Source organism: Halichondria panicea, chromosome 11, assembly GCF_963675165.1.
Source record: "Halichondria panicea chromosome 11, odHalPani1.1, whole genome shotgun sequence".
NCBI classification, from domain to species: domain Eukaryota; kingdom Metazoa; phylum Porifera; class Demospongiae; order Suberitida; family Halichondriidae; genus Halichondria; species Halichondria panicea.
Genome location: NC_087387.1, coordinates 5326698 through 5353148, shown reverse-complemented (window position 1 = coordinate 5353148; position 26451 = coordinate 5326698). Strand labels below are relative to the sequence as shown.

Here is a 26451-nt window from a genome sequence, read left to right as displayed (position 1 = left end):
TGAGTAATTATTGCTGCATGTAGCATGTATATATACTTTTACCCACGAATAATTAACATTTTGTACTGCAATTCTGTAAAAATATTAATTAAGGTGATTCCGTGAAAGTTTACCTCAACGTACAGTAATAATTATAGCTCTACTGATGATCTTTGCCCATTATTTTAATCACACAATGCAAAATGCTATAGTCCTCTATATTTTTATGACCACCGCCGCCTCATTATTATACTCATATTTTTAAGTCGGGAATTCATTACGATTACACAAGTGGAAAACTAACAAGATAATGCATCCATCCCCATAATTATTATTAATGACATACATATACCTGGATGCACGTACTTTTTCTTACTACGTACATTATGCATGCACTCTCAAAGCATTTCATACAATTTATAATAATTATACCACCTTTCTTTAGAATTTGACACGACAAATACGATAAAAATTGTTGAATATATACATGCAGTATAATGTTAGGAGAATAAATAAGTGATAAGCCTCATAGTAACTATACACAGTCAGTTTACACATTCTCCGCTGTTTCTATGGTGACACCGTACTGCTGAGTCATCTGCTCTTCTAACTGAACATTTCTCCGCACACACTCCTGGTAATTGAACTTGAGGTCCTCGATCTCCTCAAAAAAGCTCGGGTCAAACGCATCAAGCTCCTTCTTGAGCTGTATATAGCGGGCAAATACAGCTACTGTAATTATATAATTTTATACGTGTACGTTATACACACGGATTAGTGTAGCTGCGTATGTGAGTATGACATTTTAATTGTATATACCCATGCATGCATTTGTGCTGTAAATCACTTAAAGATACATGTACGTGTATATTATGTATATTAAAGCTTGAGGCTTATTTCAATAGTTTTAGAATCATTATACACATAATTTGTACACATAATTATAATCACAGATGTGTACATGTATAATTATTTAGGAAGCAAACACTAAGACAAAATCTTATCTCATGTACCTGAGCCACCTGCTCCTGCAGTGCGTCCTTCTCTCTGGACACTGTCAGAAACTTCTCTGATAACTGAAGAAAGGATGTGCGCAGGATCAACAAAATTACGAAACGCAACAGATATACCAAGATGCGACAGTATACACGTATAATAAACAACGTATATTCACTCGGTTTAGTTTAGGTTTGTAAGCAACTACTTTATACAGACAGGTTTACATGTAAACAATTAGTGAGATATAGCAACCGTTATTTTGTATCATGTGCAGGCAAATGCAGTGAGGGAAACCCCCTACTCCACCTACCTCAGTATCTGTGGCTAGCTCCTTGATTTGTCTCTCTCTGTCAACAGTTTCTCGCAAGCTTCTCTTGACCTCCATCAACATGGCCGTCTTCTTCTCCAACTCAGTCTGCAGCCACTCCACACGTTCCTCACAGCTGGAGGTACGTAAGGTAGGAACGACATTCATAACGAGTAAGTTTACAAGTTGAACAACCTCACGGTCAAGCCTCATAACGATAGGCCCTAATATGCTCTATCCCAATTAGTTCAATTCTTAATTTATTATTAATCTCATACTAAAACTTAACGGGTATATAACCACTAAAGAAGGGCCAAAATCAATTTTACAAGTGTGCAAAACAATCCCTCAACAAGTTACCTCTATATTTACACCGATACATGTATGTACATGTACATGCATGGTAATACAAACCTGTGATCATGATCATGACTGGTGGTGAGAGGGTGTCTTGAGTCGTGCTCTTGCTGTAGTTTACTGTTCTCCAACTTCAGTGTTACATTGGACAGTTGCAACTTGTTGATCAGATCTTGATCCTGCAACAGAATCAAAGAAATAAAGTCGTTTTGTGCTACATACATGTACAAGTAACCACATATTAAATAAGAAGCACATAATTATGGACAGACAATTTAAAATTAATGGTAGTCTGATCAAGGCAATAATAATGTACACAAACAGTAAATGTAGTTTCGCTGCCTTTGGAGTGATGTTAAACTGTACTACTGTCTAGCTGTTCTGCAAATTTTAACGGGCAATCACAACTCTATAGTTTAGTAGACAATCAACTTTAGCTACATCCATCTACGAGCGTATCAATTTCATTTATTGGCTTCATTGACATGCAATCCTAACCAGAGGTGTATGAATGAATATAGTACCTTCTTTATTTCTTTCCTTAGTTTGTCGTTCTCAGTGACAATCTTCTCGGTGGCAGAGGGCAGCCTGACAGACACACCGCCTCCAGAGCTGGACACAGCCTCCGCCAGGTCAGACTGAGGGAGGGGCAAGGAAGAGTAAATTAAAAATAGGTTTGTTGGCTTCAACTTCATAGTTTTGCACGAATACAGAAATCGTGTATACAAAAGTATAATTATGGCAAAAGGTTCATACTCACATACAGTACGTCTATAGTCATATGACCAGTCACCATACGTAGTCGGTACATACAGCAACTACTCACTTTCAATTTTTTGTTCTCTTTCTCCAGTGCGGTTAGGGTGGTGCTCTTGACCCCGTTGACCTTTGCTCGGCTCTTTAGGGAGGTGTTCTCTGTCTGTAGTCGCTCAATCACCCTCCGCATGGCACTCACCACACGCTCCAACTCGGCTGCACTTTGACCCCCGTCCTACACGTACATACAGTATGTGTAGGTATACTATACTCATGAGAATGTTAAAAAACAATTATTGTTTTACTAAATACATGTACAGTTTGCTCAAGATGTGAATGGATCTTTCATAATGGTAGTAAATTACTGAAGATTTTAAGGACCACATGCAACTGGCTTAGTTATACACAGTGTACAAGTACAAGTATGTACGCACCTTCTTGCTGGTAATTGGTCGCACATTGTCTCCTGCCCCTGAGCTCTGGAGTGCCTCAACATACAGCTGTTGGTCACTCAGGCGACTCTGGACAATAGGGAACAAATGTAGCAATATAATGTTTACATTATAATTTCTTACAAGCAATATTCCAAATGATATTCTTACCTTTAGCCTGGGTAGCTCCAGGATAGCTTGTTCGTAGTCAAACCTTAGAGTCATGTTCTCCCTCTGAGTTGTGAGTAGCTCTGCCCTCAAGGCATCCTCCCTCTCCCTCAGGGCAATCAGCTGAGAGCTGCCAGGGTGCTGTGTGTGTGTGTGTGTGGAGGGGGGGGGGTGTACAAAACCAGTGGTTAACGGTTCCAACCTAACTATTTACATACCTGTAATAGTATGTATTTCCTAAAAGCGTGATTGATATGTACACGTACTTTAACAGTGAAACCTGTCCTTTGTGCATGCATGCATGATCACCCGTCCCCCAAGGTCGCCTCTAAGTCTCCATAGCATGTGTTTGGAAGCAGGTCACCTCTTTATTACAGCCACTGTTTTAGTATGCCCTTGAATGGCCGCCACTATATAGACAGGCTTGTTGCATTTTGCCTTAAAATGTAAGACTTCAGTATGCTAATGTATGGCACTGTAAGTTGAGTATAGCTCAAGACTCACCGTCAGATCATGGCCAACTAATTACACATGCCAATAAACTGCTTGTTACACATAGCCATGTACATGTAATAACTACTACTCTTCATCATTCACCGATACCTGCTGCCCTAGTTGCTCCTCCAGAGCTTCCACTGTCCTCGTCAGCTGCTCACAACGTCCCCTCGTCTCAAACAGTTCCCCCTCTCTCCCTCGCACCAACTCTCTCTTCAGATGACTAACCTCCTCTTCCAGTTCGTAGATACGACTACAAAGGGACTCTGTCTCAACAGACGGCAGCTGTGTGTGTGACGGGGGTGGGTACATGTATACATTTGTGAACCAAGTGCATAGATTTTTTAGTGGAAGCAAATAAACGAATGATAATGATAAATGCTCACTTTCTTTTGTGCTTCGCCTCCGATCCATGGAACAATTGCTGACTCAGCAGTGGCTTTCTGAGCAGCCTTCAGTTTTCCCTGTAGAATACTTCTTTCTCTCTCAGATCTGAAAGAGGGAAAACGTACACATGTAGATGCACGCACATAAGAAACAACAAAATTTGTAGTCGGCAGGATTTGAACCTGTGGGCGGGCAGAGCCCAATAGATTTCTAGATCACCTTAAAAAAAGAAATATAAAAATTCGTAGTCGGCAGGATTTGAACCTACGCGGGCAGAGCCCAATAGATTTCTAGTCTATCGCCTTAACCACTCGGCCACGACTACTCATACATACACAATCTGTGCCTGACCTGGTTAGAGTGTCCTTGAGTGACTGCACTGTCCTGTGCGCATGCTCCAACTCTCTCTGTTTCTCTGTTAGCTTGGTCCGCAATGTCTCCACCTTCTTTTGCCATTTCTTGCTTTCTTCCCAACGAGCCACCTCCGCACTGCCACCACGAAGCTACATTTAGGGGGAGGGGATTGCACGGAGAAAGCACTTAGTCACAGTGTACATGTATGTACGTATACACATTTACATGAACCCAGTGCATGACGTGCCCTGAATTTTCGAAATGGTACGTGCATGGCAATTTTCAATCCTCAATCTCAAACACACAAATTAGATGTTTTTAGTCTATATAGGCCTTGTCTAGATGTGATTATAATAATGCAGCTACCACCTACCAAAGTGAACCAGCTACCACCTACCAAAGTGAACCAGCTACCACCTACCAAAGTGAACCAGCTACCACCTACCAAAGTGAACCAGCTAGCTATATACCTTATTCTCTACTTGCGCTTCCACAGATTGATCGACTCGTTTCCCGACCACCCTCTGCGTACCACGGGATATCTCCTCGCTGACTCGACATTTCTCTTTTTCTAGCCTCCCTTGAAGGACTTTTATTTTTTTCTGCAACTCTTCAACATCTGGCGACCTTTGCTCCAGTTGAACATGAAGCTACATGTACGTACAAGTACAGTAGAGTGGGAGGAATAAAGTGTATATTTAACTTTGTGCTTTCTAAGAAAGTGCATTTATTCAAAGTAAAGTGGAGATCACAAAACGAATTGTGTACCAGAAGCTTACTTCCAAATAATTGTATCAACTGATATGTACATGCAATGACACGTACATGCATCCCATAAACGTACAATATGTACCTCGTGAATCTCATTGGCCAGTTTCCTCTCTCGGCTTTTGGACTGTTCCAAGCCACGCCTCTTCAGTTCTAGTTCAGCCTCTACCTTTTGGAGTTGCCCTTTGACCTTTACCATTCCCTTCGAGAGTACTGTTATTTCCTCGTCTTTTGCTGCCTCTCCTGCTTTAGATTCTTCCAATTGAACAGTGAGTGTTTGAGTGAGGTTGTCCATTTGCTCCTGTGTGCGATATTGTATGATAGCAGTAGCAGCTAGGATATCATGCATACACTGCACATGTACAATGTATGCAAGAATTTGGGGAAAGCAATCTAATGATACAGGTTTCTACATGTATTATCTTACTTATTTCTTAAGAAAAATAGTATCCAGACACAAAAGCGATCTTTGACCACACACACACACACACATACACACACACACACATGCGCTGTACCTGTAGCACAGTCGTTCTTTTCTCCACTAGTAGTTTAACATTGATCTCCTGTCTCTCCCGGTCTGCCACACCCTCCACTGTACGCTGGACAGTCTCCACCAGGTCAGCCCTCACTTGCAGCAATGCCTGACTCAGGGCCTGTGTAGGGGGGATAAAAAAGTCCACATTATTTGTTTATGGCTATACAGTAGTACATACAGTACATGTAAGCAATCTTTTTAGTTATTCACCTTCGCATTCATACATGAAGGTCTAACATGCATGTACATGACAACACACTGTATATCATATCTTCTTGTACCTTACTTCCTCATTCCCTACAATGATACGCATCAATCATTGACTAGTCTCCCACCAAAACTGAACTCCCGCCTCTTATACCCGCTGAGTCCCCACCCCTTACCCTCTGTATTCCCGCCCACTACCCACCCTTTGTTGCTTCTCCTTGAGTGTTAACTGTTCGCGCAGTCTCTCCACGAGTCCCTTCAAGCTACGAGAGGGCGCTTGTTTGGCTGCTTGCTGAGCGGCTGACAGCTCTCCCTCCAACACCTCCAGTTCCACCTCTAGTTCTGAGGCACGAGTCGAGCGATCAGATATGGTGGCTGTGAGCTCTGTGAGATGGACTTAATCAGGAGGTGCACGTCTATGCAGACGTGTAAGCGTATACTACATGTAGTTGTAAAGTAGATAACAATGCCGTCCCAGTATTTCAAACGGATACATGTACATGTATAAGTTCTGGTAGAGGATTGTTATTTTATATAATTTATATGGGATTTAATATTTGACAATTGGTCCGTATGACTGACCTTTGACCTCCTTGCGATGCTGCCCTCTCAGTTCGTCCATTGTCTTCCTCAGTTTCATCAGCTGTGTGTGGTGGCCCCTCTCAGAGTCCTCCAACTCTCTCTTTAGTGCCTCCACCTGCGCAAGGATTTCAAAAACATAGCTGTTACAGTATCATTTTTGACTGCTAACTTGAAAAAGGAGTTGCAAAAAATGGAAGAGCTCGATCTCTTCGTGAAATTCAATATGGAAGCTAAAAGAGTCTTACATGTACACAAAAAAATGTACATGTACAATCATGTATATTGAAAGTGGAGCAATTACATGTGATAGCATCTTCTCTGCCTAATGGCCTAGAATCTACTGGCCTAATTCCACTGTGGAAAAGGATTGAATGGTCTAAACTTAAGATGGCTGATGTCTATCCTACATGTACATGTAACTCTCACCTGATTGGTCAGTTGAACCACGCCCCTCTCCTGGTCTGCCGTCACCTCCTCTAGTTCTCTGAGTCTGTCCAGTTGCTCCTCTGACAGGCCACTGGACGGTGGTGGGGGAATGTTGGCTATCTCCAGAGCAGCTTCTCTTAGTTGGCTAACAGCAGAGTCAGCCTGTGTGTGTGTGTGTGTGGTGTGTGTGTGTGTGGGGGGGGGGGGTGGGGTGAAGGGAACTGTTCATACTAGCACAGACAGAGTCTAGACAAATTGTACTGCACATTTATAAATATGCCTATAAGCAGATGTAGAATATCTGTGGCTATGTTTCAGTATCAGTGTACGTACATGTACAGAAGGCACACTGCATGAGTCTGTAAACAGAAAATATCTTACTTACTAATTATATACATGTACGTATGTACGTACCTATGTATAGTATCTAGTCTGTACAGCAAGTTATAACTGACGAGGCTAGTTTACCTGAGATTGGAGTTGTTTTCTGACAGCTGCCAGTTCTTGTTGGTGAGCGTGACTCGAGTCTTTGAGTTCATGACGAGCTTTTTGTAAGAGGTCTTGATATTTAGTCACTTGTCTGTCCTTCTCAACCACCTCTGTCTGTTGGCAGAGATACATCAGTGTGTTGGCATACATCAGTGTGTTGAGTACATTGCATGGGATTCATGAATCTACATGTACACTGTACATAGTGTAGCATCTAACAGTAAACTCCACTCTACTACTCTCTTAACGGCCAAAAGAAATGGGATCATCTTAACAGACACTAAATACAATATACATGTATACACATGCACACCTTGAGTTGCTCCACCATCTCATTAGACGTCTCCAATCGTCCCTCTAACACCCGAAGCTCCGCCCCATTGGACACACCCCCTTCCACCCTCCGCTCTGACCGTAACTCTGTCACCTCCCTCTCTCTCAGGAGTAACACACGCTGTGCTTCAGTCAGAGCTCGTTCCAAACGACTTTGATCACGTTTCCCACCATTTTTACCGGGCTTATCGTTTGTATGGTTTCCGTATGCAGTGGCTGCTACTCTATCTAGTAGAGCGTCTTTAGTAGAGCTGTTGTTCTGGCTGGATATATCAGAGTCTGGTGATGGTGGCCTGTTGTCAGCGTGGAATAGTTTCCGGGCGATGCTCTCGTGTGGTTTAGAGCGACTGGGGAGGTCAGGACCAACGTGTAGCTGTGTGTGGTGGGTGTGTGTGGGTGTATGTGTGTGTGGGTGTAGGAATCAGGGACACATTTGAAGGAAATTCTATCAATTTCCAATTACGATTCTATGTACATTTAACATTAACATTAATTGCACTGACTTTTTTGAGTGGCACATTGGGTTTGGAGGTGATCTCTTTCTTTGTATCCTCCAGTTGCTGCTCTAACTCTCCCTCCCTCACCTCCCAACTCTCCCGAGCACTCTCATACTCCTGTGTAGTGGTAGGAACAACCACAGATACATGTAAAAACATCCACAAAACACACGTACATGTACATGTATATTAGACGGGAAGCAATCACTGGCTTATAATAGTTTTGAAATGGGTTACCTAGCTCTCCAAAAATAGGCCATTTTTTGAAAAAAACAACGCTAAGGCTAGCTATTAAATACGTGCAGTACAGTACATGTATCACCTTGGTGATTGCCACAAGTTCTCTGTCAAGTCTATCGAAGGATCCCTCACTCTGAGAGAGGAGAGTCTCGAGGTGCTTCACATTCTCTTTCAGTCTGCAGAATAAAATTAATGGTCATGTGGTGTTTGCAGCGATATTGACAAGGTTTAGGCCTGAAACCAATTAATAATCACTTTAATTCTTACTACATGCAATATGTACGTATACTTGGCATTTTAAAGAGCTAAATTTCTTTTAGTTTTGAAATTGGAGGCTTAATCCTAAACACAAGTTATGGGCACTGGATGGTTAACCTTACAAGATATGTACACACACACACACCGTCCATTTTCTCTCTTAGTCTTCATTTCTTTGAGTCGTGTTTCTCCTAGTCTAGCGTGCCACTCTGTTAGTCTAGCAGCCACACTCGACGAGGTACGGTCTGTCAATGCTCCTAGCAATTCTTGTAGGTTGGAGTGTTGTAAACCAAGCTCCGCTAACTTGTCCTACAAGTGTGCGTGTGGGTGTGTGGCGTGAGTGCGTGCGTGAGTGTGGGTGCGTGTGCGTGTGGGGGTGTGTGTGTGGGGGTGTGTGTGTGGAGGGAGATGGGTAAACTAGATTTACATACATTTAACACACATGTACGTGTACAGTGTTCTCTCGTTATGTTACGTACTTCGGTTTTTTCCATGTTTTTCTTTGCTGCCTCCCTCAATCTCTCGGCTTCTCGTTTGTCAGCCCTCACACGTCCCACCAGCTCCACATACCTTTCCTGCTCCACCAAAGGCACACACCTGTGAGGGGTGTGAGGGATGTGTGAGAAGTGTACAGTACAATGACAGAAACAATGGGAAAGTGGTCTATATAACACATACATGTACATGTACACCAAATTCATAGTGCTCTTAGTACTCTGACACGTGTAGTACGTGAGCGACAATTTACTAATAATGATGCTTTATTCATATAAGCATGCAGGATGTAGATTCAAACAACTGGGTATATATAGCCATTATATGCCATTCCTCTAAAAACTGACGATTTTTGGTAAACATGCAGGTCTCAAGCTTCTTTATGCTATTAACCGGTGTCATCACTGTAACAGCACAATCAGGTATACAATATTTATGACTGTAGCTCAGAGCAAAGATATATTCTAGAATTGTGTACAGAATGTTTAGACGGACAACTTCGTCTTCCTGAAGTAACAGACCCACTTCTTGAGTACTGTCACCATGGAGAATGGAGATGGGTTTGTCATGATGAAAGTCAGTGGAATATCGAGAGATCACAAGCTACTTGTGGACAACTGGGATATTCGAATGAATTTGGTAAGTGAGATGTGTCCTGAAATTACAAAGAGTGAAGTATTTCTACTTAGTTTAAATAAGAAAAAATTAACAGGACTAGTGACCAGGGATTCTCAGAATGGTTCAAGAAGAGTAGTCACTCTGAGTGACTGCAATGGACCAAGACTAACAGAGTGTACAGTGACACCTAGTGACAGCTGTAACTCTCTTGTGCAACTAATATGTAACACGGGTTAGTAACTATATATTTGTTAAGATAAATGTTATGCACTACTAAATGTACATACACTAACAGTTAACTGTGCTGATGGAGAGATAAGACTGGTGGGTGGATCCACTGACAGAGAGGGACGAGTGGAGGTGTGTGTGGGTGGCACTGTCAGCCGATGGAGGACAGTTTGCACTGGCAATCAAGACCTGGCAGTTCTGGCAAGAGCTGTTTGTTTACGAACAGGAATTGAAAGTTTAGTGTTAGAAGGTGATGATCATAATTATAATAGCCATTTACTTGAATATAACGACAAACAGCATAACTATATATACAGGAAGCACTGTGGCAGTAAATAACTCATTTCTTCCTGGAGCATTTCCAGAGTACAGCCTGGAGTGCATGCAGGCACCCGATGGGAAATTCCGCTGTAGACTAGTTGAAAGATGTGACAGCTTTGTGGAGCTTGAAGTTTTTTGTAAGAACTATGAAGATCTACGCAATGAATGTTCTAGGACTAGTACACTGTCTACACTGTCAACTAGCATACATGCAACTATGCCGTTGCCTAGTACAACACACGGCCCTATCAAGCCAGACTTTACATGTAATGACAATTCCACCACCGTCATTGCTGGCATTGGTGTACTGGTGGCTCTGTTACTAGCCGTATCAGTTGGTTGGATAGTGTCCTGTGTTATTCTACTCAGGAGAGGACAGACTGTGCACAAACAACAGTGAGTGGTCCTAAACACACACCTCATGTTTACCCATACTAATGTGTTGTTCCTACTAAATGTTGTTTACTGCTATTCCCACACAGTGTTGATGCAGGTACTATCTCAACAAGGAGCAATCTATACTACTAACTATAATGCATTTGTACAGTAGAACCTCGATTATCCGGACACCTTGGTTCCAGAGGCAGGCCGGATAACCGGATAATCGAATAGATAAACCACGCCTTGATCCACCCACTTCATTGATAAACAGCAGTACCATGGACATGGTTGTCTGTGCATGCGCAGAAGATAAGCAGGCCTGTCTCCGTAGTAACAGCTACATGCGCATGCGCATTTAAGGGATACGCCCATTTTTTGAATTATTAAATCAAGAAAACTGCCAAGCCGGATAATCGAGGTTCCGGATAATCGAGGTTCTACTGTATCCTAAAAATTGCTTGACATAATTATAGTGTTTTTAATACTTGTATAGGGAGACCATGGCTACACAACAAGCTGACCTAACCTATGCAGTGGTTGGAGGCACACAAACTGAAATGAAGATCGACCCCAACATAGCTGCTAACCCAGCGTACGAGGCAGTCAAGTGTGACCAGGAGGACCACACCTATGATGTCGTCAGTGAGGGAGTGGCTTCAAGACAGAGGAGAGGAAATTGACATTTATTATTGCAAAGATACCTTGAAGGTTGTGTAGCTATACCTTACTGTACTTACTATAATCTAATGCCATGTTTTATATAGAAACGAGATGACTCTTTTAATGACACGTAGGAAACTGCAATATCTCAACGCCGATCGACTCCTCAATGCATCACTAATCCATAATTAGTAAATTAAATGTAGTACCGTATAGCGCGAAATTTTCGAGGGGCTTAATTTTCGCTGATTTCATTGGTTAGCAATCCTACACGAAAATTAAGTCCATGAAATTTGTTCTTTAATTAGAATTATCTACTATAACGTGCAAAGATTAAAGACGTGACTTCCAGTAAGCAGTCATTCCACAAACATTGTGCAACGAAATGCTTTTAGAGGCCATTCCACGAAATATAAGTGCCTAAAAAATTTTGCGCTATACGGTATTTATCAAAATTCAGAATATCTACAGTTAATATGAAATGTGGAGTTCAAAACAAACTGTAAACTAAGTACATGTAGCCACACCCACCCTGCATATCGCCTCCTGAGAGCCTGCACGGTGGTCCTGAGTTGCCTGGTCCTGTGCACGCCCACGGCCCTCACAGAACACACTCTATCACACAGCGAATCTCGCTCAATCTCACATCTCAACAAAGACGCCTCCAACAACGATATCTTGTGACTGCTCTCTTCCAGATTCTTCAAAGCTTTGGCTTCGCTGATTTCTAGAGCCACCAGTTGATGGTGTACTTTACCCAGGGCTGTTTTATTATCGTTCTGTATTTGCAGATCAAGCAACTGATGTCGTAACGACACCAACTCAATGTCATGTGATTTCTGCCGCATTTCCATGGCAACTGATTGTTGCCTGGCAATTTCGGACACTTCCTTTAATTGGCTATTTTCCAATTTGAGTTGATTTTCGGATTCCTTCAATTTCGATACGTCAGATTGCAGCAACGTCTTTTCCTCCTCTGTGAGAGTAGTAGCTAGTTGGTCTCTCAGTTCAGACTCCGTGGTTTGTGATTGCAGCAGTCGTTGAGATAGTTCAGAGAATTTGTCTTCTAAAGATTTGTTTCTTTGCTCTAACTGGAGAAGGGTGGCTTGAAGCTGCCTCACTCTGTGTGTGTATGTGTGTGGGTGTAGTTATGCTGCCTTCGGTGAAAACTGGCGTATCAAGATGGGAATAAGCTACACATGAACATGTACATATACACATAAATAAGGCTCTTACAAAGCTACATTACATGTGCATGAAGGTATACTTGTATAACCATTACCAGACAATACTGTGCATGTGTAGAAACAAGCAAACGAAAGAGTAGTACGTGTATCAATCGTACTGTACAGCTATAACTATATTTAATAAAAAATTATAGTCTACTGACTATCCACACCTACATGAATACAGACATGTGCTGTAGTCTTACGTACTGTACCTGGTAGTGGCGAGGTCAGCTCTCTGTCTCTCGTTCAGTTCCTTCATCTCCAGTGTGACCAGCCTCTCACTGTGTGGGGAGGGGCTAGCAGCACTGGGGCTGCATGAGGCCGTCAAGAGAAGGCTCTTCTGTTTCTCAGATTGAAGCTCTTGTTTGACCGACTCTAATTGCTCAGTCAGCATACACACTTCAGCCTGCATGAGTGAATGTGATTGGGAGAGGGAGGGTGACGTAAGTGCACAGTCATTTGTCACTCCATATTTACACATTAATTTTCTTATTACATGTACATTTTGAAAAGCAGCAAATTTAATGTTTTAGGCTATACATGTAATACATTCACAGTGCACATAGCCAATCAATAGACTTCTATTCTCACTAACACATCTCTGTTCAATATACCAAGCAACTAGAGTACAACACCACTCACACATACACGTACATTGTAACACACAACACATGAACGGACCTGCAGTCTCTCACTGTTGGCATCACTAGCAGTATAGGCAGTCTGTAGCTGGAGCAGTCGCTGATACTTGACGACCATTTCCCGGTATTCCCTATTGGCCTGGTCTAATAGAGCCGTGGGTACACTCTCACTGAGCTGAGACTGGAGACTGCTCATCTGGAACACACTCGCCTCCTGAAACATAGGGGCCCGTGTATAGGCTTGGGTTTACTGGCCCCTTTTTTGAGTACAAAATACGTACATGTAACTTTATACGTATGCCTGGAATTGCATCTAGAATTGAGTGCACATACATGTACGTACGCACAAATAAATCGGTATTATGTGCACTGTACGCTATAGTATAAGATGGATACATTGTACTAATTGTTAAAAGAATCTTGCTGGCACTAGATTCTGTCAAAATAATACCCAGTCGAGACATTCTTGTACCCACCTTACACCTCTGCAGATCTCCTATTCTCTCAGTGGCCGCCTTCTCTAGTCTCACCAGGTCACTGCTCAGTCTGGAGTTGTCCTGGAGGGGGCGGGGAGGGGGCACAGGGGGAGTGTGATACAATGTACATGTACGTACACTAATTCATAATGCTCCTGAAAAATTGCTGCAGCCTGAAATTGTGCCTAAAATATAGTGACTGAATACAGTGTCTGCCAAGAATTTAACAAGATGGGAAGTAGGTAATAATATAATCTTACACGAACAAGCCCCACCTCCATGATTACATCATCACTACACTCCGCCTACATACCTTTCTCAGTTGTTTCTCGGCCTCCGTTGCCAGCGCTAGTTTCCTCATCATTGTTCTCTCATTCACTGTGAGGAGGGTGATCTTACGTGATTGGTCGGCCATCTTCCTCCGAGTTTCGTCTGGATCAGCAGAGAGCACCTCCTGCAGACTCTGTGGGGGTGGGAGGTGTGAGGTGTGGTTATAGAGCTTGCAAGGCGAAGCAAAAGATAATTAGAACAAGGTAAAAGGAAAAAAGATGTTTCCGCCCGGGATCGAACCGGGGACCTTGTGCGTGTGAAGCACACGTGATAACCGCTACACTACGGAAACAGCTGACATTCTCACAGATACGATTGCACTCAGACCAAAGAGCAGTGTACTAATGGATGGGCTACCTTGAGTTGCTGCATGTGCACTTGGTCCTGTTCCCTGCACGAGGCCAACTGCCGATTATCATGGAGTAGTTTCTCTTTTTCTTCCTCCCAGCTGCGTCGAGCATCACTGTACTCTTGGTACAGAATACCCTAAGGGGAGAAGAGGGGGTGACGTACACGTACACGCTTTGCACAGTATATACCGCATTATAACAATCCAAATAACAGACAAATAAGTGGAAATATCTGGCAAATATTGTGATGTCATACAAGTGCCATAGAGTAAAGGTGTTGTTAGAACAGACAGTTACAGGCATAGAACTAGCAGTACTACTGTGGAGCTACGTGAGCTAGCTAGGTTCAGCTAGCTGGAAGCCATGCATAAACTTTGACCAGACCCGCCCACCACTAAATGCAGCTGCACTTTGCTGAGGTTTGTAGCTAGCTAGCTAAAGTTGCATGCCCTCTCTTCTTTTATACGCACTTGGTATAACTAAATACGTACTTGTTGATGAATGATGACTGAGAACTTGCGCTGGTACTTCTCCAGAGCTTCCTGTGCCACACCCACTTCCTGTTCCCGTTGCTTCAGCGTACTCAGCACATGTAGTAGATGCTCGTTGAGGGAGTTGATGACGTCATTGGATTTTGGGGAAAGACCCTCCGGAAGTGGGAGGGGCTGGTAACCAGTCTTTGATACTTTGAGAGCTTGAAATTGTTTTTCTAGATTATCAATCTGACAATGGAGAAGCATGTATACGTTGAATTTTATTGTGAGTTTAGACTATCAAAAATAAAGAAAGGACAAATTGGTTTTACAAATAATTATACATGCATGAACAACTAACATGTACCACCATAAAATCATATGTGCAAAATCTGATATTGCAGGCGGGAATGTACAGGTCTAATAATGAGAGAAGCTCACATCAGAGGACACTATATTGATCATAGTTACATGTACCTACCACAATCACAGTAGGTACCTTTCTCTGTTTGTCAGATAGTTGTCTAGTTAGTTGTTGGGAGCTTCTCTGAGCTTGCTGTAGCTGCTCTTTGAGATCTGTCAATGATGGGGGGGTGTGAGTTGTGTGATGGTGTGGAGTGGGAGGAAGTGACACTGCTTGTGGTTGTACAGACGCTTTGCTTTTAGCCATTGATATTTTCAACTGCTCCTATAAAGAGCAAAATGTACGTACATTACTAAAAAAATAACGAAAGTGCTGTAACTCACTTTGACCTTGAGTCTGTCCCTCTCCACTTCTTGTCTGGCACTTTTCTCTCTTTCTAAAGCGACCTCCAGCTCTTGTAAGCGAGACACCAGCCCTGAGGGGTGTAAGGGTGTGTGAGGAGTGTGAGGGGTGTGAGGGGTGTGAGGGGTGTGTGAGGAGTGTGCGGGGTGTGAGGAGTGTGAGGGTGTGAGGAGTGTGAGGGTGTGAGGGGGGTCATCAAAAGGATATACATGTGCATGTGCATGCATGTAGTATACAATACGTACGTGACCACTTTAAACTGTTGGCTTATAACCAAAGGTACACAGTGAAGCCTGTCTATACAATGTAGCTGTCACCACGTGGCTGTAATAAAGAGGTGGTCTGCTAACACAGGTCCAAACACATGCTATGGATCGAGACCCATTGACCTGGCTGTATTATAGAGGGTGACCTGCTTATACACGTAGGGTGACTACAAGAAAACGAAGCTTCACGGTATTTATTTAAATGTATACTGTACCATCTGTATTGTCTTCATTTGGTGCTTCATTTTTCCCAGGCCTTGAGCTCAATCGCACTCTTCCCTTGTTTGAATCTGATTGGACGGCTGCAACCTGTGCTTGTACAAGCTGTTTACGTAGCAACAAGTTATCCTCCTTTAAACATTCCAACTGCAGAAGAGAAATCAATAAAATAATAATATTTATAGCTCAATTATTCAGTAACTAACCTCGTTTGAAAGCAGTTTGTATTCTTGATTCAATTTTTCGAACTCGTTCTTTTTACGGAATCTCAGAGGTGAAAGGTCAACCTGTTGCCTAGGATCTAATCCAAGTTGCTCTCGTAACGCCTCGTTCTCCTCGCTCAACTGGTTCAACCCGTCAGACAGGTTGTTCAGCTCTCGAGTGAGGGCAGCAATATCACTGAGTACACAGAGAGATATTTTAAATTACCATGAATTATAAAGTTAATTTCTACTAGTGAAATTAAACCTTTGCGAATGAGCCAAATCACCAAAAATGTTTGTGATGTACATGTAACTTTTGTGATCTAGCAAGGATCATGATGTATACATGTACAAGTACCAGTATACGTACGTATTTGCGACAATTATTATTTTTGCTAATAAAATCCATCAGCACTGGCAATGGTTTGATGCCCGCAAAAATGTATGCGTACAGTGTACGATTCGAACTATGAAAAGGTACAACCACAGCGCATACAAGAGTGCTCCAGGAACCAGCACAGTTTATACACGTATCTTTTCCTATAGTAACGAGCTTACCTGTCTCTGATGGCAAGCTCTTTTTTCTTTTTCTTTATAGCCTCCACGGCCTCGCTGAGTCCGGTAATACCCTGTGAAAAACAGACATAAGACCATTAATTTAGTCACACGTACACTGCACAACAGGATGACCTATATTGGACCAAAGTTGTAGGTTCATATATTACATGTACAGGGATGTGCCCACACTGGTAGTGGTGGTGATTGGTACTAACAACCTCTAGACAACAAAGTGAGGCTGAAAATTGAAAATATAATGTAGAAACCACTTCAAAAATTCTGGGCACATGACTACATGTGACATGTACTGTGTATGACCTCTTACCTGCTGATAGTCGGACACCCTCTTCCTCAGGCTGACCAGTTCTCTGTCCTTCTCTCCGACACCCACCTCAGCCTAGAGGGAGGGGAGCAGTGATATGGTAGTACATGGGAGGGGGCAGTGATATGGTAGTACATGGGAGGGGGGCAGTGATATGGTAGTACATGGGAGGGGGGTAGTGATATGGTAGTACATGGGAGGGGGGTAGTGATATGGTAGTACACGGGAGGGGGGCAGTGATATGTTAGTACACGGGAGGGGGGCAGTGATATGGTAGTACATGGGAGGGGGGCAGTGATATGGTAGTACATGGGAGGGGGGCAGTGATATGGTAGTACATGGGAGGGGGGTAGTGATATGGTAGTACATGGGAGGGGGGTAGTGAGTCAATAACTCCACATTGTGTTATAAAAATTTATGTCTCACATTTTTTCTTCTCTCTACTTCCATGTCCAATTCTCTCTCCAGCGTCTGCACTTTGACCTCCTTCTTGTGAGCCACGCCCACCTGCCCCACCCCCTCCAGTTGGTCTGTGAGTGTAGTGATGGTGGTTGTAGCCTCGGACAGTTCTCGCTGAAGAGACACCAGCTGTCGATCTTGATCCTGGAGACGCTGTATGGTGTGTGTGGGGGGGGAGAAAATTAATCATAATACATGTAAAGGTCATAAAACTGTAAGAAAGTGAGAGGTCACTATACAAGCACACAACGTGTATACCGTATAGCGGGTATATTTCGAGGGTATAAATGTTCGCGGTTTTTGCGGATTGAGCCTGTACCGCGAAAATTTATACCCACGAAAATTTATGAATAGTAGGCGTGTTCAGTATTATGGATTCGAGGCTAACGGTGTGGAGGTACAGCTGCATGTTGATGTGCGCATGCGCCAAAAGGCTGGAACTCAGACCACGAAAATAAAATCCGCGAAATCCTTTGTAATGGTCCATCCGCGAAAATTTATACCCTCGAAATATACCCGCTATACGGTAGACCCTATAAGCAGGTTGCCCTCGATAATATATACAGCCAGGTCGATGGGCTCCAAAGGTCTCCACACTGTTCCAGTAGTTGACCTAGCAGGCCACCTTGTCATTACGATCACTACCCAAGGCCACCACTACAGGCAGGCTTCACAGTACACATATATTGGTTTTATGAACAGCTGTTAAGTACTACTAGTGCTAGTGACAAGTTTCATCGTACAAGTACCTTCTTCATCTTGAGTGCACTGGCCTTGTCTGAGTGTCTCTGTGCAGCTCTCAACTGACCCTCCAAATCTGTCACCCTCTCACCACACCTCTCCAGCTCAGTATGCTTGGCCGACAGGAGTGCCTGTGTGTGGGTGTGTGTGTGGGTGTGTGTGTGGAGTGTGTGTGTGTGTGGAGTGTGTGTGGGGAGTGGAGTGTGTGTGTGTGTGTGTGTGTGTGTGTGTGTGTGTGGATAGCTTACATACACACAGTGTATGCCATTTGATCTAATAATACATGTACACATGTATGGGGGCTCAAAGTATTGTACACAATAATTGAATGCGATAACTTGTGTTCTGGCAATCCAATTTTTGGAATACTAGGAAGGAGCTCTTTTTAAGCGGTGTTACAGTACCCCCCCCCACACACACATACACACCTCCCACTCCTTTGCCTTCCTACTGACGAGTGCCATGATCTCCCCTTCTGCACCAGATGCCTCACTGATCCTCTCCTGTAGGTCCTCCACCTGACATGCTAGCTGCTGATTGGACGCCTCAACATCGCCACAGCGACCGTCCGCATGAGAAAGTGCTTCCTATAATTAGTGTATATGAGGGGGAGGGGTCAATACTTGGAAAATTTGAGTACATTTTTTAATCACACGTTTCATTGTAATGTGCGTATAATAACTTTATCTCCTTACTCTAATCTGCTGGTTTTCTTCTGCGAGGATCATCCTCTCTTCTTTTACTGCCTCCAACTGAGCGGTCAGACTCTTCATTTCGTCCTTTGTCTCCTCAAATGAGTTAGCCATCAGCTGTAAACGAAATTTAATTTGGTATAGTGAATTAATCAGTGTCGACCATCTTGTCAGTCGATGAGGGCGTTCTAAATACCTGAAAGTCATCCAATAGTTTGGAATATTCAACTTCTTTCTCTATCATCATTTGTCGATAATTGTTGTCCCCCGGCCCACCACTCTTGACCTTTGACCTGTGTAGCTGATCATGGTAATCGTCCACAGTCACTTGCAGCTCAGTCACGTTTCTCTCCAACTGAGGAATATATCATCAAAAATTAAACATAATTATACTACATGTACGTGCAGTAGCTCCTTATTCTTGTCATGAAACACCATGTTTATAATAATTATAATTATAGCCAATTTGTATTCACCAAAAAATGAATGATGGATGTCGACTATTCAAAACACAATTCATTAGTTGTGCCTCGGTGCGCATGCGCAAGCGAGGTATACGGTAGTGTGTTTGTGTGTCTGTGTGTGTGTCTGTCTGTCTGTGTAGACTGCTACAGCTGCTCAAAGATGAATCAAGTGCAAGTAAGAGTTTCTATAGGCTTCTAGTCATGTTTACTTGGATTTTAATTCGTGGATTTGCAAAATAATGCTTCGTTCTCGAGTTATGCCTACCTGGAATGCCATTGCAGCCTTTTCAGAAGAGCACGTAGCCAAACTTGTTTACCGAGTGTTACTACTCTACCTAGTAGTTAGCTCTGCACTAGAACACTAGCTATTGGTAGCTGCAAGAGTGAGGAAGAGAGCTGCAAGGCTCTGCTGATGGCAGCCATTAATTTTACACTTGAACTTTTGGCATCGATCGTTTTTTAACAACAATCATGATCGATCATTACCCACTCTTTGAGTTTGCATGCAGCAAAATAATTATTGCAAAAAATTGTTCAAAGCTATTAGTAGCTTTATGTTATGTAGCTTTGGCATCTCCACCGAGGCATCAGCACCTGCGGTGCTTTCATTTTAGTTATTCTTCGTAGTTTGAAATTGGACTACAGCTACAAATGTAGTGTATTAGATATTTACTGTCACTACATGCGTACATCGACTTTCTAGCCGACCACTCTCACCTGTCTGACCTTTAACCTCTCAGCGGACAATTCCTCAACGAGTCGCTGAGACTCCGCCTTCTCTTGGCTCAACAACCTCTTGTCTTTTGTTGCCTCTAATCTAAGGTCCTCCATCTCGTCACGTAGACGCCTGAGCTGGTGAGTGGTGGCCTGAGGGGTAGCCCCCACTTGTGCACGGAGATCTTGTATGAGCAACTGACCAGCTCGTTGATCCTTCTCAAGCCGGGCAATCTGCAATTAAGGGAAAGTATGAATTATATACATGTACATTGAATGTGTGTAATGAAAATGTGTGTATTTAAGTTTATATTGAATACAGTGACAATACTGTAGCAGTCTGTAGCTCAAATGAACCACTTACATACAAAATGATGTATTCTAAAACATGTTTGTGGCCTTATACTATAAATAATTATTTCATGTTAATATATAGTGATTGAAAAGTACAGTGTACCTCACCCGCACCCCCACCCACACTCACTCCACCCGCCCCCACACTCACTTTCTCCACTAGTTCCCTCTCTGAGACGCCCACGTTGGCCTCGACTACATTGTGACGCTCGACCAGGTCGACCGCCTCCTCCTCCAGCTCATGTAACTCCGCCCCCTTGTTCCGTATCACCAACTGCATCACTGAGAGTAGGTGGTTAGGGTCTGCAAGGAAAGAGAAAGGAATACACTAATACACCTCACAGTTGTGGTTGGAACAACAACTTGTGATAATACCTAAGTGGGATATCCCCCACCCCCCTGTATGACACCTTGCTTGTTACAACAAGACCTTGGTAACCAGTCACCCGGCGTACGTAAGTTTCAGTTACAAGGCCCTCTGGCTCCAACCCCCCCCCCCAATGTGCATTCAGGTACTAGTTGTATGACATAACAATAAACGCCCGTTTTGAATAAGCGCCCACCTCGTTTAAACGCCCCCTCTACATATGTTGCTAGGAGATAGCGTTTAATCAACCAGGTCACTGTAATGTGAATATTTCGTTCCTTTTTGTTAGCTCCACCCTATTGTAAGAACTAATTTGTTTTGGTGCTGTAAGATTAGTGCAGACCCCCACCTGCGCTGCACCACGTATTAGTATAGTACACAGTGACACACACCTTGTACTTGAGCTGGTATATCATTGCTCAGGATGAACTGGAACACCTCTCCTAGTAGATCATGGTGGCTATGCAGCTCAGAGAGGTTGGTGGTACTCAACGCCGACCAGTCCATTGCCCAACTGAGCTACAGCTCTTGAAAGCTATTAAAATCGAAAATATTCTGTGTGCTCTAGCCGGCCTAGAGTTCGAGTAGGGGCGTTTAACCAGAGGAGGATCGTCAGGGTAAAAGGTCTTAAATCCATCGCTCCCATGCAGCCGAGTTGTCTCTAAAATAACGCTAGAATTGAACGCTAGGTCGCCTAAAAAAAAAATCGGCCTGTGGACCGAGGCTACATTGCTGTTTATGCATAGCTTTATGTTAGTTGCTTTGACACCTCCACCTCGGCAACAGCACCTGCGGTGCTTTCATTTAACTTTAAAAGGCTTAATGACACCAGCTAGCTATTTATCAGTTTTTGTAGCTATTGTAATTTGATTCAATGATTGTACCTGTTGTTTTGATGTATCAACTGCCAAAGGAGTGTTCAGGTTAGCCTAGGCTAGCTAGTTGACTGTTCGTGGCAGCTCTACACAAGTCTATTATGGGACTTCCCCTGGCTGAGCATGGGATTTTCCCTAGTCACGTGTAACCGGAAGTGGGCGTAACGCTAAAAATTTCGCGCTGCGCGCGACTTTCATTACTTGCGCTGGGTGCTAGTTAGTTTGGACCCCCCCTTTCATTTTTCCTGGATCCGCCACTGAGTGTTTCCAGTGTTGCCAGTGTTTCCAGTGATACCAGTGATGCCAGTGTTCACAGTGATGCCTGTGTTTCCAGTGTTCACAGTGATGCCAGTGTTTCCAGTGTTTCCAGTGTTCACAGTGATGCCAGTGTTTGCAGTGATCCCAGTGATGCCAGTGATCCCAGTGTTTACAGTGATGCCAGTGTTCACAGTGATACCAGTGTTTACAGTGATGCCAGTGTTCACAGTGATACCAGTGTTTACAGTGATGCCAGTGTTTGCAGTGATCCCAGTGATGCCAGTGTTCACAGTGATACTAGTGTTTACAGTGATGTTTTAGTATTTACATGCATGTATGCAGTTCACTATTCACAGTGCTGCCATGGAGTGTTCTATACACATTCGATCACCAGTATACGTACTGAGTGTGTAATACTTTGCATGCATGTATACATGCATTCACGAAAAATTAGCAATTTACTTCTATTCCACTTGTACGTCAGCATTACATTAAAAAGAGGGAATTCGACTTGATGAAGTATTGGCTGGGCATCACATGGAATTGCTAACATTTGTAACAGACTTTAGTTATGCTCTCGATTGCCGTTTCCCCAGCGAATCCCAGATTATTTTAGTGGGATGTCAAGTTTAAAAGCACTTCGTTGCAACCATGCAGAGCATTTGCTACAATTAATGTATAGACTGTTGATATTGTCAGAATCAAGTGTCTATGGGATACTACAACTTTATACATCAGGTCCCATGGGGACTGCTCCAGATGGAAGCTATAAACTGTGAATTTCATAATGTTGATGCACAACACATGACTAAACTGATAAGGTACAAGATAAAAGACACACACCAATACACCCAACATTATTATGGTTTTCCTGCATCCTTAAGAGGATGCAAAAGTTCAATGAGAGTGCTTTTTCATATTAATCTTATGAAGGGTGTGGTGCAAGGCTGGGAACGAGGCTACCTCAGGTAGTGATAAATTGATGTCTTTAAACTGGAATAATGGGTACACCAAACTGGAATAATAGGCTGACTTTTTGAGAATAGTCAAAAAGAATAATAGGCAAAATAAAAAGCATAATTTGCCAGGGTGGTCATTGCTATCTTATGAAGGTGTGTTTTCATATAGAGGATATACTTGCAATTACTATTCTATGATGAGAGAAGCTTTTTAGTATATTGGACTTGTGCATGCACGCATGTGTACTGTGATCCAAGTAAAACGAAATTATATCTTGAAAGGGCTTTGAAAATCGATCAGCTATTATTCTATAGCACAACAAATGTAGTATATTCTTGTAGCATTGTTTATCACCTCAGTGTTATTAAAACTGTGGTTTATTAGTTCCTAATATCAACTGCAGGCCTGTCCTCACATAGGGGCAAACACCAAAATGCTACAAGAATATATTCTTGTAGCGTTTGTCCTCACACAGGGTTCTTGTAGCGTTTTGGTGTTTGCCCCTGTGTGAGGACATACTCTTGTAGCATTTTGGTGTTTGCCCCTGTGTGAGCTCGTATAATTAGCAAGCACCTTCATTATCATAGCTCAGCACAAGTATACCCTGAAAACACATGCATGCCATGCGACACCCACAAAGTACTCTATATACTCATCAAACGTACGCAGACAGTATATATACTGCATGTATAGATGCAACACACTGTTTGAGCACAAAAAACCTAGCACTGAGGCATTTTGCAAAAACCTCAGATGAGTCTGTAGGAGGCAGATATTCAACAATTATGACATCAGTCCCCTAGGCTACTTTGTCTCATAGTGATGAATTATGACACAATTTTGAGTTGAAGTTGTGGTTTGTGGTTTTAGCTGGCACCAGGAGTATAATTTTATGAAGAAACCTGGCATTACTGATGTAAACACTGTGCATAACACTCAGTCACTGGTATCACTGTAAAGCAACTGGAATCACTGCAAACACTGGCATGTAAACACTGGCATCACAGCGTAAACACTGGTATCACTGCATGTGAAACACTGGCACCACTGTGAACATTGGCGTCACTCGAAACACTGGGATCACTGGGAGCACTGGCATCACTGTGAACACTGCCATCACTGTAAACACTGGTAACGGCGGTATTACTGGCATCACTGGGATCACTGGGAACACTGGCATCACTGTAAACACTAGTATCACTGTCATCACTGCAAACACCGGCATCACTGCGAACACTGGCATCACTGGAAACACTGTGAACACTGGCATCACTGTAAACACTGGCATCACTGGGATCACTGGGATCACTGTGAACACTGGTATCACTGTGAACACTGGCATCACTGGAAACACTGTAAACACTGGTATCACTGGCATCACTGGTATCACTGGCATCACTGCATGGGATCACTGTGAACACTGGCGTCACTGTGAACACTGGCAGCACTGTGAACACTGGCAACACTGTAAACACTGGTATCACTGGCATCACTGCAAACACTGGCATCACTACAAACACTGGTATTACTGGCATCACTGGGATCACTGGCATCACTGCATGGGATCACTGTGAATACTGGAAACACTGTCACTGGTATCACTGTGAACACTGGCATCACTGCAAACACTGGCATCACTGCAAATACTGGAATCACTGCGAACACTGGTATCACTGTAAACACTGGCATCACTGCGAACACTGGCATCACTGCGAACACTGGCATCACTGCGAACACTGGCATCACTGTGAACACTGGCATCACTGTGAACACTGGCATCACTATATGTACTTTTTTTTTTCTTTAAACAATATTTGATGCATTGCATACAGGGAAGGACAGAAAATAGCTTGTTATAGCTAATAGTAATGTCAACCTAAAAACAGAAAAACAAGACATAACAGCACAACAAGAAAAAGAAAAAAAGAAACATAGAATACAACACAACAAAAACAAAACAAGCAAACAAAACAAGGACAACAATATTAAAATTGGTGTAGTTAGTGCTACGTACTAAAAAGACAATGTAATTTCTTTTTAAAACTAAAAGAAGATGTACTATCTACAATAAAACTAGGTAAAGTATTCCAGTGAGTAATAACTTCTATAAAAAAGGAAGACTTGTGTGCAATAGTGCTTACATATGGCTTAAAAAGTGGTTTGGAGTGCGGGAAACGGGGGGAGGGGTGAGGGTGAGGAGTGAAGAGGTTGGAGGGTATGCATGAATTATTATTAAGAATATTCTTTTAGTTTTTGTATTTTTCTTCTGATGGTAAGCGGCAACCAGTTTAGTTCTTCTAGTAGAATATTGTACGGTTCCTTCCATTTGCCCGTGATCACCCTGCCAGCAAACTTCTGAACATTCTCTAGGGCCAAGTTATCAACTGAGCTCCTAGGGTCCCAGATCGCACAGCAGTACTCTAGTTTGGGGAGGGTAGTGGTCTTATAGATTTGGTGTCTTAATTTTGCCGGGGCACTGGTATCACTGTAAACACTGCATGTAATTATTGCGTATATAGGTCGGACTCTGTAATTATTCACTCTTTATGGATTCGTCTTACATGAGACATGAAACATCAACCAACAATCTAGAAAAAATGTTAGGAATTTCCACATAATACACATCATCAAGGGGCATGGAAATGAAGTTTGGGGGGTCTTAGAAAGCTCTGTGTAAGGCCTCAAACATAAAAAAATGTTTCGCGGCGTTACGGCAGGGGACAACACGCATCGTTTCAGGATTAAGCCACACCCCCTGCACAAAAGTCTACGTTTTAACTTCCGTTGCCAATCCCTCTCTTCTTATCTATGGTTGTACAACTGAAAGCTGTCCTTGAGATTATAAAAGTGAACTACTACTAAACACACAGACAATTTGATCAGGACGGAAAACTTCACGATGGGAAACGTCAGGATGGGAAACTAATTTCTTTGTTGGAGTGGCCTTAACAAGATATCGAACACTTTTTTACATCCATTTTTGAAGTCAAATTTGTATATACATTATCATCTACATGTATACTTTTGGTGACTGCATCTTATTATTTTTTCAAACATGCCAAATATTGCACTGGATGACATGGCGCCTGCAATAACTAACTTTTTGTCCAATGGCGTTAATTGGTCTAGACATGATTGGGTTTTGAGTGAATTCATTAGTTTTGCTGAATTCCATATAGTAAATTATTAGTTTTGCTTCCCACAACTATAGTGGAGCCTATAAAAGGGACCAATTGACTTATTGCACGGGTGGGATGGCGGACATAAGTCAAAAAGCAGAATTCATTCACTGCATTTACACACACAGTGCAACATGCTATTATTGCACTGCAATTATGATCTATGCATGCATGGTAGTGACTCACATGGGCAACAAATTTATATATGGACAAAAAACATAGTGCAACCTATAAAATGGACATCATTGCATTGCATGTATGGGAACCTTTTGACTATTATA

General features: G+C 42.7%; 2 protein-coding genes and 2 non-coding genes across 6 annotated transcripts; 1 reads left to right on the top strand and 3 right to left on the bottom strand.

Annotated features, from left to right (window-relative positions):
• Positions 1-395: 395 nt before the first annotated feature.
• On the bottom strand, positions 396-21882 carry LOC135344014 (centrosomal protein of 290 kDa-like). Of its 2 annotated transcripts, XM_064541066.1 has the most exons (45): positions 21783-21882; positions 21291-21559; positions 20683-20834; positions 20181-20411; positions 19196-19354; positions 19003-19116; positions 18736-18894; positions 18316-18438; positions 17534-17719; positions 17111-17182; positions 16786-16856; positions 16231-16423; positions 16021-16171; positions 15521-15612; positions 15273-15461; positions 14792-15022; positions 14308-14436; positions 13934-14083; positions 13621-13701; positions 13185-13358; positions 12716-12909; positions 11806-12396; positions 9051-9168; positions 8717-8880; positions 8396-8489; positions 8080-8190; positions 7557-7949; positions 7223-7357; positions 6755-6916; positions 6329-6443; positions 5949-6130; positions 5520-5657; positions 5087-5302; positions 4704-4883; positions 4231-4382; positions 3879-3984; positions 3601-3777; positions 3001-3138; positions 2833-2919; positions 2469-2633; positions 2167-2280; positions 1700-1821; positions 1289-1421; positions 993-1055; positions 396-685 (listed from the first exon to the last, which is right to left on the bottom strand). In XM_064541066.1, the coding sequence occupies exons 2-45, from the start codon at positions 21403-21405 to the stop codon at positions 530-532; spliced, it is 6978 nt and encodes a 2325-aa protein (XP_064397136.1). In that variant the 5' UTR covers positions 21406-21559; positions 21783-21882; the 3' UTR covers positions 396-529. The 2 variants fall into 2 exon arrangements, with proteins under 2 accessions (XP_064397136.1, XP_064397135.1); XM_064541065.1 differs by having other exon boundaries at positions 21291-21880.
• Positions 4123-4204, bottom strand: Trnas-aga (transfer RNA serine (anticodon AGA)). The gene has a single exon. It is a non-coding gene; the product is annotated as a tRNA-Ser (tRNA).
• LOC135344015 (uncharacterized) lies at positions 9419-11494 on the top strand. Of its 2 annotated transcripts, XM_064541068.1 has the most exons (7): positions 9419-9488; positions 9547-9705; positions 9779-9916; positions 9980-10162; positions 10230-10629; positions 11108-11322; positions 11379-11494. In XM_064541068.1, exons 1-6 carry the CDS (start codon positions 9428-9430, stop codon positions 11292-11294), a joined length of 1128 nt encoding a protein of 375 aa, XP_064397138.1. In that variant the 5' UTR covers positions 9419-9427; the 3' UTR covers positions 11295-11322; positions 11379-11494. The 2 variants fall into 2 exon arrangements, with proteins under 2 accessions (XP_064397138.1, XP_064397137.1); XM_064541067.1 differs by having other exon boundaries at positions 11108-11434.
• On the bottom strand, positions 14170-14242 carry Trnav-cac (transfer RNA valine (anticodon CAC)). The gene has a single exon. It is a non-coding gene; the product is annotated as a tRNA-Val (tRNA).
• Positions 21883-26451: the final 4569 nt, after the last annotated feature.